At 44.2% G+C, this 14,262-nt stretch overlaps 1 protein-coding gene across 4 annotated transcripts in view; it reads right to left on the bottom strand.

Annotated features, from left to right (window-relative positions):
• Positions 1 to 14,262, bottom strand: part of GASK1A (golgi associated kinase 1A) — a 54,370-nt gene that overhangs the window by 6,161 nt on the left and 33,947 nt on the right. For 3 of the 4 annotated variants that reach the window (XM_075125713.1, XM_048838699.2, XM_048838698.2), the window contains one exon: positions 12,395 to 13,897. In XM_075125713.1, coding sequence (XP_074981814.1) covers positions 12,395 to 13,897 — 1,503 coding nt within the window. Of the gene's footprint in view, positions 1 to 8,362; positions 10,757 to 12,394; positions 13,898 to 14,262 lie in introns of those variants that run through there. The other variant, XM_048838700.2, reaches the window with a different exon arrangement.

The following is a 14,262-nucleotide window of genomic DNA, read 5'->3' as shown; positions in this document are numbered from 1 at the left end:
CAGACACTTCCTGCTTGCAGTATTTCAGTAGGCGATGTTTGCATGGACTGAATAGATTCTGTTTCTATCTGAAACAAAGAGGAGATGCATATAAAAACTAAGGCAAAACAAAAAAAAATAAGTTAATTGATTTTTTTGAACCTCAGAAAGGGATTTTCTCAGGCAAATTCAAATGCTGGATGAAGGTTTAGATTGGTTCCTGTTTTATATGAACCATTTCACCCTTCCCTAATAATAATCTAAACAACTCTTGATAGAAATGAGAAGAAGGGAGAAGGGAGCGTGGGGAATTGTTTTATACTTGCTTGGCCCGTTGGTGCATTCTTAACACCTGCATAGTGCGGGATTTGTCCTGCGTGCAGTTTGCAGACCAAGGTGGATACTCCAGGTGGGACACTGTAACTTGCTTTTGCTGCATCTGTGTTTAGTAATTCATGGGCACTTTTGAACGTGCTCCTCCTCACTCCTGACAGCCCATTCAATGAAATGCTGATGCCCTCCCTGAAGTCCTGCTCCTGCTCTGGAGCCTTTACTGGAGTGTGCGTTATACAGTCCGGGGCACAGAAACAACTGTCCTCTTGTGGATCCTTAATCCAATGTCGAGATTTTAATTTAACATCTTTGAATTTAGCCTGACATAGGGATGAAGCTATTTGACTTTGGGTTTATTCCCCCGATTTTTGGTAGGTGAGTGACCCAATGTTAGAACCACCACCGCTAGGAAGGAGCCACCTCTGGCAGCAACTGGCATGTCTGAAATTGTCATCCAAATCCTTAGGGTCAAATCCTCCCCTAAGCATATGATTTGGCACAGGGGAAAAGGAGTCCTTTCATGGGCTGTTATGGGGTCGCTACTTTAGTCCATTGCCCTCCTGCTGTATACTTGCCCCATAGAGGTAATGGCTGGTGGATGCCCCTAATGGCAGACGGGCTGGTCTTACCATCACTCCCCTCTGACCTGCTCCATTTACTAAACCCAGGCAGAAGGTATTGGGCTGCATGACACCTACGTGTGCATAGACTTTCTACATGAACATGGGCCCCTGTCTTTGTCTCTACTCCACTCCTAAAGAGTGGAACCACCTCACTTGTGCTGCACGCATGACACTCCATATCCTTGGAGGAAGAAATAGGATTTGATTCTCCTTCAAGATTAAAGTTATCACTATCCAGTGAAACCCAGAAGCCATAATCCCTTTCTAATTTTTCATGCCCCACGCTGTTAGTTTTGTCACAATAAGCTATTGGTTTTTATGCTGCTTTGTACAAGGCAGCCAGTCTGCTGTCTCGGTTATATAATAATCACCGCAGAGGTGTGCAAAAGTGCCAGGGCTGCATACAGGAGACTGACTCACTGCTTTCTCCGAAAGAGGCCTGGCCAGAGCACAGCCACATAAATCAGCTCCTGCAAACACATCACACTTTCCTGAAACGGGACCAGTGCTGCTGAGGCAGGCAGAATTTCCAGAGTTGGTAGAGAAACTGACTGATTTTGCATGAGGTTGCCAAGGAATCTGGTTCAAACCAGAGACCTGTGAATCTATATAGCCTGGTTTGGGGTTATGAACCTGTAACTCAGGTCAGGTTTGCTAAGGTTCGCGAACCATTTGGTCAGGCTGGGCCAAATTTCAAGTGAACCTGACCTGAGTTTCAGGTGCCAAGGAGGGATTTCTGATTTTCAGTGGAAACCATGTGATACTAGGTGATTTCCACCATTTCAACTTAACACCTACCAAAAATTTTAGCTGGATTGTGTTTTGTCTGAACCCCAAACTCAAATCAAAGCACAGAGGAATAAGGTGATATAAGGAATGCACAGTTTGATTCGCGTGACCATTATATTCCTAGCCCTCTTAGATCCCATATTAATTAATTTGATGCCCTGCTAGTATTTCTTAACACAGGCCCATCAGCTGATGTTTAATGAGGCACTCCAGGCAATATTTCTCCTTCCAGGAAACCCAAGAGCTAAAGTATTTTCTGAAACCAAACGCATTTGAACTCAGGAAAATGTCACACTTATTCCATGCACATCCTACATCTAGGTGCCTGAAAGTGCAGCACGCTGATTTCTCCCACCTTTTACATCATTTTCCATGATAGCAGAATTAATAGACTGTGCAGAACATAAAGAAAATCTCAGCTGATTTACAGAGAGACTCAGTGTGCTTGTGCACTAGCCAGACGTTTGACTCGGCATACTTACCAGGAGACTACGAAAAAAATCCTCCAGTTGTCATGCACAGGAGGAGACACTGGCCACATTTTCAAAGGTAACTGCATTCCAGTTTGGATGGGTACTTATGTCCACAAATGCAGCTTTGCAAACTGGGAAATTGCCCATGAGAATGGGCAATAACATCTTGTGACTTCCCTCCCACCACTCTGGGGGGGGAAGATGGCAGCCAACAGCATGTATGCCAGTGAGACAGAGGGTCAGTTTGGATAATGAGCATCATGGAAATACTCTTATGACAAAAGGCCTGGGATCCTTAATGTTCATGCAGATCAGACAAGACCTAGATTTTGCAGGTGTCATCTGAAAAACTCCCATGAAATATATTACATCAGATTCCTATGTCCTGCCTCAGGAGGGAACAGCCCTTTTATTAACTGCACAAGTAAAGTATTCAACTGAGTCTGAGTCTGCTCAGGTGTCTAGAAACAGCCAACTCATACTGGGCATGCTCAGAGGCTTGAGACATGCATTAATATCATCAGTCTCATGGTTCTATTACAGCGGTTCTCAAACGTCATTGCAGCATGACCCCCTTCTGACAACAAAAATTACTACACAACTCCATGTGGGGCTGAAGCCATAGCCCGAACCAAGACGGCCTGGGCAGGGGGGCTGAAGCCCTCAGGCTTCAGGGCTTAAGCCTTGGGTGGCAGAGCTCAGGCTTCAACTTCAGCCCTGGAGCCCAGAGTGTCTAATGCAGGCCCTGGCAACCCCATTAAAGAAGGGTCATGACCCACAGTTTGAGAACTGTTCTATTATATCATTTTATTAGCATACTCAGACCCATCCTACTATAGAATACCTACCTTTCTATCCCCTCTCCTCCTTTGCTGAAGGCTGACCCCAGCCCACATTGGGTTTTCATTAAAAAACCTCCTTTACTCGGTACTTGTGGTAACTGTTATGTGTGCCCATCTGGATAGGAACGTTTTGCCTGTGCTCCACCCACTGGAATTTGGGAAGCCGTATCTTTTAGCATGTTGCTGGGAGACTGTTTTTAGGAAACCAAGGAATAAATGTATATTAGAATAACAGAAGTTATAAGGTACAGCCTGAGTCTGACATCTGACTTAAGTATCTCTCCAGGAGCTGGTTTGGCTAATTGTCCCTGGCTGACGATGATGATGTTGCAGAACAGTTGTGATGCGCAGTGTAGGGTTGACACACCTACTCTCGTTTGACATCTGCTCCCCTGGACAGTCTGTGTCTTTATTTACAGTATAGGTAGAGCCCAGGGAAGACCATATTCCATCTAGGCTTTACCTATACAGTTTATTACATCGTGTACATTTCTGTAATAGAAACAGACACATACCATCCATCTAATGATCTCAAATGCTTTCTAAGCATTAATGATTTGAGCCTCTCAACCACCCTATGAAGGAGGTAAGTAGCTTTATACCCCTTGTACAGATGAGGAAACGGAAGCAGAGAATTTCAGTGACTTAGCCAACGCCACAGAGACTGTCTAGAGCAGTGCCGGGAATAGAACGCAGGTCTCCCAACTCGAAGGTCTACGATTTAGGAGTGAGACTATTTATTGTAAATGTCCTGTTGGAAAGGAGGTGTTTGTAAGGGATTTCAATGGCACGAGTAGTTACAATACAACAGCCCATATATTAGAGGCTGCCTTATACTGCAGAGCGCTTTAATGTGCAGGGAGAGAATATGACCTATCTGGACCACTTAAGTCACAAAATATGAGGCCTGATTTTGTAAAGTGCTTGAGGGGTTCCTGCTTGTAATGGAAATCTAAGCCTTTTTCTGGCAGGTGTAGGAGAAAAAAGGGAAGGTCTTGAATTTGACTTGTACACAGTTGATAGGAAATTGCTGGAATGACATAATAAATTGTTATTTGAGCTTCCAAAAACACTTGGTTACATTGCCAAAAGTTAATAAAATGATACTGTGCAAACAAATATTTCTTCTAAGGAAACTTTCTAGTTCATATTTTTTACAAGAACTGAAACAGTTTAGAAAAACCTGGGTCCCCTGAAGCCCAAGGGAGAAAGAAATAGCAGGTGTATGGATGGTTAAACCACAGTTGGGGAAGTTTTTTATACTATACTACTACTAGCGGTTGGATGCTGGCAAAGGGGATCAGACTCAGAGCTGTGCATAACTGGCTGGTTTTGGCCCGCATGGGTGTCAGAGAACTTTGTCATCACTTTTGGCTCTCTTAGTTTCTCACTTCTCACCCCTCTGAGTTGCTCTTTACAAGTTGAGTGGATTCTAACCAACGATGGTGAAGGCACGTTGAGTTTAGTTAAGCTCCATTATATTATATTTGGGGTTTGCAAGGCTTCATCCAGCCTGGAAGAGTTACCATGTTGCAACATATTGCAGGTTTCATACCAAAAGAACAAAGCACCATCTGGAAAAATTCATGCCTTGCCAAACACTCCAAAAAAGTTTAAATAAGTTTCCAGCCTTCCAAAATGGTAGCAAGTCACTCTCTAGGAGCAGTGTATATAGTTTGACAGGATAGCCAAAAGGACCATTATGGCCATCGTATAGTGTGACTTCCTGCATAACATACCATAGAATTTCACTCTGATTCTTGCACTGAGTGGAATGAAGATAGGTGGGGGCAGGAACCATGGTGTGGGGAAGGGGAGAGGGGGAGGTGGGTAGGACGAGGATGTGGGAGGGTGGGATGGAGAGAAGCAGAGGGAGACAAGGGAAGGCTGCGGGTACAAGGACAGACGGGTCTATAAGCACTACAACACACTCCCCTCCAGATGCTGGAATTGAGTCGTGGCCTTTTACATTCCTTTGTTAGCAGCAAGTAGCTAACTGTGGGCCTTTGTTCTGTGGAAAAACTAGTCTGTGATCATGTGCTTAAAGGCTGTCTCATAACACATATGCTGAAGGGGGCTGGGTTAATGTTGCACAGGCAACCTTCATTCTAGCATTTTCTAACTTTGGACGGCTTGACTGCCTAGAGGCCAACCAGCTCAGGGCCCCGGTCGTAATAGGTGTTGTACAAACATATACGGTAAATGACCATCCTTGCCCCAAAGAGCTTGCTGTTTAGAAGACAAGACCCATCAGTACAATGATGAAAATGAGTGGGTTGTGGTGGGGAGGGCGAGGGAGATGGGGTAACAGCAATGACGGTGTGTGCAATTCTTAGCCAGTCAGGAGCAGTGATCACAGCTCTCCACCTACCTAGCCCTCAGCCGATTGTAGTTTGCTATCTGCATTACAGAAGAGGAGAACTTTCTCTGGATTTGGACTGGGAACAGCTTGGAAGAAAGAACAAAAGAGCATGTCGGAGACACACTGATAATGGCTGTCACTTGGCTCTGGAACTCACTCCCTGCCTTGGTCTGATAGACCTGGCATTTGTTGACTTTGAGGACATTCTGAAACCCTTACCTATTTTCTCCTACATTTCTTGAAGGATGATGGGTTGAGGGATGGGGGGTGCTTAGGTCAGGGATGGTTATTCTAGATTTGATTTTATTTTACCAGAGAAATGCAATATTTTCTCTAGGTTGGTTTGTATGGGCAATTCCTTGTGTGGCTGATTCTTATTTACACTGAAGCTCCTTCACATTGTCCTGGCAAATGTAAAGGAGCCTTAATGAGGGCACACATTATATATGCATGCATTTTCCATCCCCTTTACATTGCAGGGGTGTGCAAAGGGGCCTCAGAGTAAATGAGAATCGGATCCATATATAAAATTTTGGACAAAACGTGGCCAGTTTCCTTCCTGTGACACCATCTGAGTTTTGCATAAAGTGGGGTTTTGCTATGTAAGGTTCATACATCTCTATCAACCGTGGTTCTCACAACATCCCTAGGAGACTTTAATCACATGGAACTGGGTCATTTGGGCCTAATTCTATCTCCACTGAAGTTAATGGGAGTTTTGCTGTTGACATCAAAAGGGACTAGGATTTGGATTGATTTAACCTATTGTATTTTGATGGATTCCTGCCATGTTTACCAGAAGATCAATGTTGCCAGTTGAGGCAGGAAAGTGTAGACAAAGGCAGTATTATTGAGCCAAATCAAGAGAGAGATGGTATGTGAAATGACCAGCCAACTCAAAGCTAAAAATCACTACCTAAGAGATGAATGCTGCAGACATTGCCAAACTGGGAGATAACTGAAACAGAGGTGTTCTAATCCTGCTTTCTAGCAGCAGTGCTCCACGAGTGAACAGCAGTGTTCACAATACACTGCACTCTCTCTTCTGGAGATTTTTCTTGGCAGCAAACTTTTTGCCTGTGGAGAGAGGTTCATAGAGAGCGGTTTGAATCATGTTAGTGAGCTACAGTATGAAAAATAGGAGTAGTCTCTGTGAGGTGTTTATAAAGGATTTTGATCAGTGCAGCTGGCCTTTGGGAGCCAGTGTGAAACAACTGTATATTAGAAAGGCACTCCCTTAGGGGAAAGCCCCACAGAACGTAATACAGAATGATAACCCCGGCATGGAGTTTTTGGATCATCCTATAGAATTCACTACTGAATTCTATCCATGATCCCAAATTCTACAGAATGGTTCAGGATCCAAAGGATTTCATTCTCTATTAAATCTTATAGGGTTTTTGAGTCATTTCTGAAGAACTTTGTTTCATTTCTATAATATCCTGCTAGCTTCATCCCTAGTTAGCTTGATAGTACTTTTCCATTAGTGGTGATCTCTTTGGAGCTATTAAAAAACTCTGTGGGTTGTTTTTGTCATTTGGTCTGCTTAACACCTTGGGTAAAAGTCTCCCTCAAACATCATCCTTTTCATTGAGGGCCCAACCTTCGCATTTAATCCAATGAGATTTTTGCTATGGGGCCCAATTTTCCCAGTGGGAGCTGGATCAGGCCCTTGAAGTATTCCGAGTGGTGGGGAAAGGAAATGGAAAAGAGAATAAACTTGTCCCAAATCTTCCTCTTCCTGGTATTTTTGAGTCACTGCCTGGTTTCTGTCTGCTATGCCCATGGCCCACTGTAGTCTCCCCATCACTGCTGTGGTTGAATCTGAGATCTGCCATATCTCTACGCGGGAGGAGAGGCAGTAACTGTTCACATAGTGCCCTGGCAATCAGTCCACAAAGGGGCATTTGTGTTATCCTATAAGAGAGTTACTTTCCAAAGCCTCCTGGCACAGAGATAAATTGCTACTCTGGAGTTGTGGAGGATTTTGAATCAAAGAGCAAAGAAGGAATCCATGCTGGACAGCTTTTTCCTGGCGGGGGGTAGGGGACCAAATAACCCTCACTATCGAGGCCTGACATCACACAAGGATATGCTCGTGGCCGGGAGATGGGAAGTGGTGGTACTGGAATGAGGGGGGCACAGAATGGAAAAATGGTGTAAATCAGTGTAGCTCCACTGACTTCTATGCTGATTTACACCAGGTGAGGATTTGACGATACGGTTTTTAAGTAAAAAGGGTGACGTCCTGGTCCCACTGAAGTCAAGAGAATTTTCCCGTTGATTTCATTCGGGCCAGGATTTCACCCCATAACGCCACTAACTCAAACCCGGATGTGTTTATTAGTAAGTTCTAAAGTAACAGTCACACCCAAAAAACCCGATCCCAGAATTTCCATTTCTGCTCTTTAAACACTTATTTTATTTCCTGCTAGATTAGCTTTAAATATGAATGTTAATCGTTTTAATGTAACATACTCCAGTCATGACTGGATTTGTTACATCTAGTTGTGATTGACCCCTTCTGCCAGCCATACTTTGAGGTTATTAAGATTAATAGTTAAGCTCTGCCAAAAAAAAAAAAAAGTAATGGGAACACATATTTTAGCAGAGATTTTTTAAAACCTTTCAGATAGTTTTTTCTCGCTAATGCTTGTCCCTGCAGTGGTAAGTAATACCCCTGAGGTGTATAAACAAGGCTCCATCTCCCATATAAACCATCTCTTCTTTCTCTCAGTTGCCCCTAATTAAACTCACAATTCTCTGTTCAGAGAAACTGTAATAATCCCCCATAGCAGCAAGTTCTGATTTTCCAGATGTAAGATTAAGCACTCTTAATCCACACACAGAAGAGAAGGAAAATCTCCATGATGGGAAAAGGATCCTGGTTGGAGGGAACAAAAGCTGATTTTCAGCAACAAAAAGACACCCAGGAACAAAAGAGTCTGGATAACATGAGACTGACATAAGATTCTTTTAAATGAGCATGACCTCACACCAGTGTGAATCAGGAGTAACTCCACCCAAACTAGTGAGGTTACACCAGGATAAAACTAGAATAAGTGAGATCAGAATCAGGTCAGATGTGTCTGAAGCTTGCCTGTGGATCCATGTTCCCCTTCAAGTCCAGCATGCACAAATTATACAAAAGCACAACTTTTACCCTGAGCTTCCAACTGCACAGCATGTTGAGAGGTGATAAACCAGCCGTCTCTCCCTTCCACACACATTGATTATTAAACACGCTTACTGAAGATTGACAGCTACTCCAACAGTGATTTGTGAAAGTAAAGACATTTTTGTTTAAATGTGTGTTGTAAATGACAAAAAAAGGCCTTTTTGTGTGTCTCTCTGATACATAAAGCAGGTTGGAAGGGCTTTTGGTGTTTGAAAATGTGCTTGTGTCATATTTGGTTGGTTGGGGGGGTTTTCAAATTAGAAAATCAGGTCCTGTCTCGGCTGGAAGACACTACAAGGGCGAATGAAGTGGTGACATCAGAGGAGCCCAGAGGATAAAGGCTGAACAGGAGATAAAATCCCCACCTTTCCAGCGTTCTTTATACAGCACAAAGATTAAAAGAGGGGCACAAGCTGAGTTTTTAAAATATCCTTGGTAGGTCTCTTTGAGTGATACAGCCTAATGGCAGGTCTAAAACATAAACGGCCTTGGGCCAGATTCCCTGTTGCTCTGCATTTCCTGTAGTCATTTCCACCTGGACAAAGTGGGTGCAGAATGCTGCTACATCTGAATGGTAATGAGCCGCACTGATGTAAGTGATGACACAAGCTGCAGGGCAATGGAGAGTCAGGTCCCCATCTCTCTTCTTTGAATCAAAATAGAAAGTCTTTTCAATGAGGTATTTCTAAGGGTATCACTGCTTTAGTTTTGTTGGATTCCTAGAGAGGAGGCCATGCGGGGGAAGAAATGCTTCTCACTGTGTGGAATACCTCAGTGCGAGTGACAATAGTCAAGACTCCCTTTAGCATAATGCATATTTTTTCTTCTTCTTTTAGTCCTAATGATAGGTCGCAAATTGACAGCTCTGGAGCCTGGAGCCTGCTATTTATTGACACAACAGAGACAGCCTGGGTAGATGAGGTGCACACTTCCACCCACTGCAGTATATCTAAACTTTGACCTATATTTGGACATCCTCTAGATCAAAGGGGTAATTCGCCCTCGCTACACATTCAGTCATCTGTCTCGCTGCTGAGCCTGTTAACAAGGGTTCCCATTATTTGTGATAAGAATTTTTGTATTGTGGACACTGGTCCACCAGGAACTGGACTGCGATCTCCAACTCCACCTTGCCCAAACAATAGATCACTGAACAGCCATATGGTGGGAATGACTTTTGAGAATGTATGTCCAATACTTTTTGTTATAACTCTTTAAATAGTGGGAGATTATTCAACATATTTCCTAAACATAATGAATGGCACGTATTACACACACTCACTGACATTCAACCAATATGTTTTACTAAGCAATGTTCTCTTTTACCAATAACCAATAATTGCCTTATAAAATGTGTATCAAAGGATCCGGAGTTACTCAAGCTTCTCTGGTAGCCAACCATGAGAGATGCTGAGTGTCCCCAACTCCCACTGAAGTCAGCCACTCTCAGGATCAGGAGGTCCTGAGGACCAAAAGCTTGCAGAGCTAGGACAATACTGTACGTAATAGCAAACGTACAGCTTTGCCAGGACAGAATGGGGTTAATGTTCGAGGGACAAGTGTGTATTTTGTAATTACAAGTTGCTGTTTCTCACAAGATGCTTCTACTAGGCTGCTTTTGCCCACTGGTAAGTCAAAGAGTTCTTGACATCTCCTTTTCTAGGAACCCTAATCCTCTGCCCATAACCCCATGCCAACATTTTTGAGGAAGCCTGGAGTACTTCAGGCATCACTGTTTGACTTGGTTGGCGTAATGCTAACCAGGAAACGAGTGGCAAAGACCCAGCAAAAGTAGATGAAGCTCCTTGCTTTGCTGCACAATTCTCTACTTGAAGGGTAGTTCATTCTGCAAACAGACTGGGGCTGGTGGTTTAAGAAGCTTGCCACACTTGATCCAGCAACTGTGACACTGAAGGTTTGTTCGGAATGGAAAGCTACTGTGTACGGTTTCAGTCTTTTCCAGTGTCAAGTCCCAGACACTCTGAAACCTGAAAAATTAAAACAAATGATAGCGACAGCTCCCCTGGTAATAAGGCAGCAATCCAGCATATCCCTGCTAAAGGCAGAATTCCCCTGGTTTGGTGTCAGTTTCAGGCTTCTGACTGAATCAGTCATCTGTGTGAGAAATCCTTGTACAAAGTTCTACTGATTGATGATCCAGGCTTTCTGTTCTTTATCTGCAGTTTGAGAATTCAAATAAGGTTAGATGATCATGACAAACTGAAAAGCTAAGGAAAACATGAATGAGTCCAGACTGCAGGCATTCTGTGTTCCTGCTAGGAATACGGGGTTGTCCTGAGGCTGAGTGAAGTCTTATGGTAACAGTGCTTACAGATGGTGAACTACACTTGTGGTGTAAGTCACCACAGCACCTTTCATGTCAATGAATCTACACTGATTTATTTCCAGCAAGAGCTCTGGCCCCAGTATCCAGCCTGCCTCCTCTCCCTCACCCCCCGCCTTTGCTCTTCAAGGCTCAGTCAGGCAACCTTTCCTCAGGTAAGTAGTGTCATTTCAGTGCATAGGATGATTTGACTGAGTAAGGATTGCAGGACTGAGCCCTGTGTCACAGGTTGATTATCAAATGGTGTTGTGAACTCCACTAATCTGATTCAAAATGACTCACAGCCATGGGGTAGTGGTACAGTGGTTATGACCTCATAAACCTACTATAACACAGACTACAAAATCATCCTAATTGGAGAATGCCACTTGAATATGAAAAGGACTATTTAAAAAAAACTTTTGCACATTCGTCCAGGATCTATTTTAACCACAAATCTGCATGGAAAAAAACACTGTTTCCTACCTTGAAAACAAACAAAATCAGTGAGTTTTAATTTCAGATGTTAATTTGGGTTTGGAAACCAAACAATTGGGACCTACGTTCTGCTTTCTCTTTCAACCTCCCATTTGCTTTCACTGTGCTGTGATGTGTTCTGTTCAGCGAAGTGTCTGAAGAAGGACTCCATGAGCTTCGATGGAGACACACACCTTTGCACAGGCTACTTTGACTATTCTGGAAGCCAGGCATTCTTGAGTTTTAATCCTGGCTCTGTCACTGATATGCTGTGTGACCTGGGGCAAGTCATTTGGCTTTGTGCCTTAGATTCCCCATTCATAAAATCAGAATAATAATGGTTACCTGTCTGCTGCCCAGGAGTTTTGTGAGGGTTAATTAATATTTCTAAAGCATTTTGACTATGGAAAGTCTTTTATTAATGCCAAGTATAATTATAGAGACAAGGTGGGTGAGGTGATATCTTTTACTGGAACAAATTCTGTTGGTGAGCAAGACAAGCATTTGAGATACACAGCTCTTCTTCAGGTGTGGGAAACTAACTCAGAGTGTCACTGCTAAATACAAAGTGGAACAGATTGTTTACCACGTTTTAACTACTTACACTAAACAATCTGTTCCACCTTGTATTAAGCGGTGGCCCTTTGAGTATGTTTCCCAGACCTGAAGAACTTTGCATAAGCTTGAAAGCTTACCTCTCTCATCAATGGAAGTTGGTCTAATATAAGATATTACCTCGCTCACCTGGGCTTTCTAATACCCTGGAACCGACACATCCACAACAAACACTGCATACACATAGAATTATGAGAGTAATAATGTGCACTTCTGCTGGGTTTCTTTGACTCACTTTTTTTTTTACACTCCAGAGTTGGAGACCTTCCCAGGTTTCCCCTCTCCCCAACTTTGTGAAACAAGACTTTAACAGAAACAAGCCTTATAGCTATGCCCAATACACACACACACTAAAGAGAAGAAAAAAGAGAGACGGGGATTGTTCCACCACCAAGCATACCTGTAGGAGAAAATCAAAGAGTGCCAGTTTGGCCCACTCTGTGTGCAGGACACTCAAACATGGAGCTATTCCGAGAGCTGCCCTGGAATCCACCATGCCACACCGCTGCTGCAGCAGAGACTGGTACTGTAGCCACCCCACTGCAAAAGAGTTCTGGTCGTTGTTGGCATCAGCTAGGTGCTGGATATCTGGCACCCACCATATGATGGGCCTCGCTGCACCATTGGTGTATTTGTAGGGCAGCAGGGGACTGCTGAATTTGCGGGCCACTGCAGGCAGACTCCTATTCAGCCCCAACACTCTGTCCAAGTGGAAAGCTAGCACCTCATAGAGGTCACTGGGTCGCTTTATTAATCCACAGAGCCCATCTGAACAGTCTCGTTTAGGGTCAGATGGGGAAGTGTCTTGTCTGGCCAAAAGGCTGACTCTGAGGATTTGTCCATGGGCAGGAATTCTGGTTTTGGTCACCACTTTGCTATTTGCCAGCCATTTCATCTTCTGCACATCATCTGCAGTAAACCAAGGTGGGATCCTCTCACCAAACCTCAGGTGGCCCTCCCCTTTGGCAGAAAGGGCATCTTCTGGAGTCTTCATACACCATTCAGATGTCTGTAACTGCGTGGCCACACCCACCCAGAAATGATCTCCTGGTTCTCCAGGCTCCTGGGAGTAACTGCCTGTCTGTCTCTGCATGCCTGCTGCACCTCTGAAGGGCTGCCTGCTATCTGCTTCCGAGATAAAGGCTTTAATTGAATCTGAATGCTGCGGCTCAGCGCCGGCTGCCTGCACATCTGGTTTGTGTCGGTCCTGTGCCACAGCTGGCTGGCTTGCAAAAGGGTTCTTAAGACATAAAGCAACCTCTGGCTTTCCTTCCTGAAAACCCCTTTTATTGCTGAGTGAAGGAGAAAAGAAAGGGGCCTCCTCCATTTGTGGTTTCATATCTGCCTTCTTCCCTGTAAGCTTATAGAAATGAACATTGCTCCCTGTATTATTTAGAGAAAAATGAGTATTAAGCTCCCTTTTCTTCTCACCACTGGTCCTGCGGGGAATGTTTTCATGCTGTAATTTACTGCTGGCTTCAGAGCTTTTCACAACAATGTTATGTTTCCTAATCTCTCCTTTATGCTTTCTCTTTGCTTTCAGCAGTGTGTGGTTTTGTCGGCGCAGGATACTTGGCTGGTTCTTTGGCTTGCGGGCAGACTGGGGATGGTGTGAGGATTGCCTTTCCTGATTGGTGCCAGGGGGAGAGGGTTCCCATTCTCTGTGGTCAAAGCTCCTGGCCCACTGGGGGACAGAGGCAGTGGTGTTTGTCCACAGACGCCTGGGCCGGATGACTTTCCCATGTGGCTCAGCCAGTGCCAAGAACTGGAGATCGGACTCCCCATAGCTGTTTGGAAGCAGCAGAGGAAAACTGGTAAATGCCACCACAGAGAAGGCAAGCAAGAAGCAGAATCCAGCCACAGGTGGTCTCTTCAGCCTCATTCTTCTCCAGGATCTCTGAGCCTGTGGAGTCAGAAAGGACAACCTTATTGATCGCATCATGGGGGATAGCTAGAGCTAGGGCAGAAGCTGTCTCCATGAAATGTATTATCCTGCAGGGAGTTGGGTTGATCAGTGCAAATGGTATCCTTAGATCATATTGTGTTAGCACTCGCTAAGGCTCCAGTTCAGCTCCCAGTAATGCCAGTAGAAAACCCCCAGTGATATCAATGGGAACAGGACTGGGCTGTGATGTAATTCCATGGGCTTCACCCAGGCTGAATTTGGCCTGAAGAGTAGAAGAAAGTGAAAAAGGCAGAGACTTTAATTAAAAAGCCAATTGTGCAGCATCCTGGCCATTGCAAAACATGCCTCACTGAACCACCAGC

The sequence above is a fragment of the Caretta caretta genome, chromosome 2, assembly GCF_965140235.1.
Source record: "Caretta caretta isolate rCarCar2 chromosome 2, rCarCar1.hap1, whole genome shotgun sequence".
Lineage (NCBI taxonomy): Eukaryota > Metazoa > Chordata > Testudines > Cheloniidae > Caretta > Caretta caretta.
The sequence above is the reverse complement of the archived record's forward strand: the minus strand, read 5'-3'. Positions and strand labels throughout refer to the sequence as shown.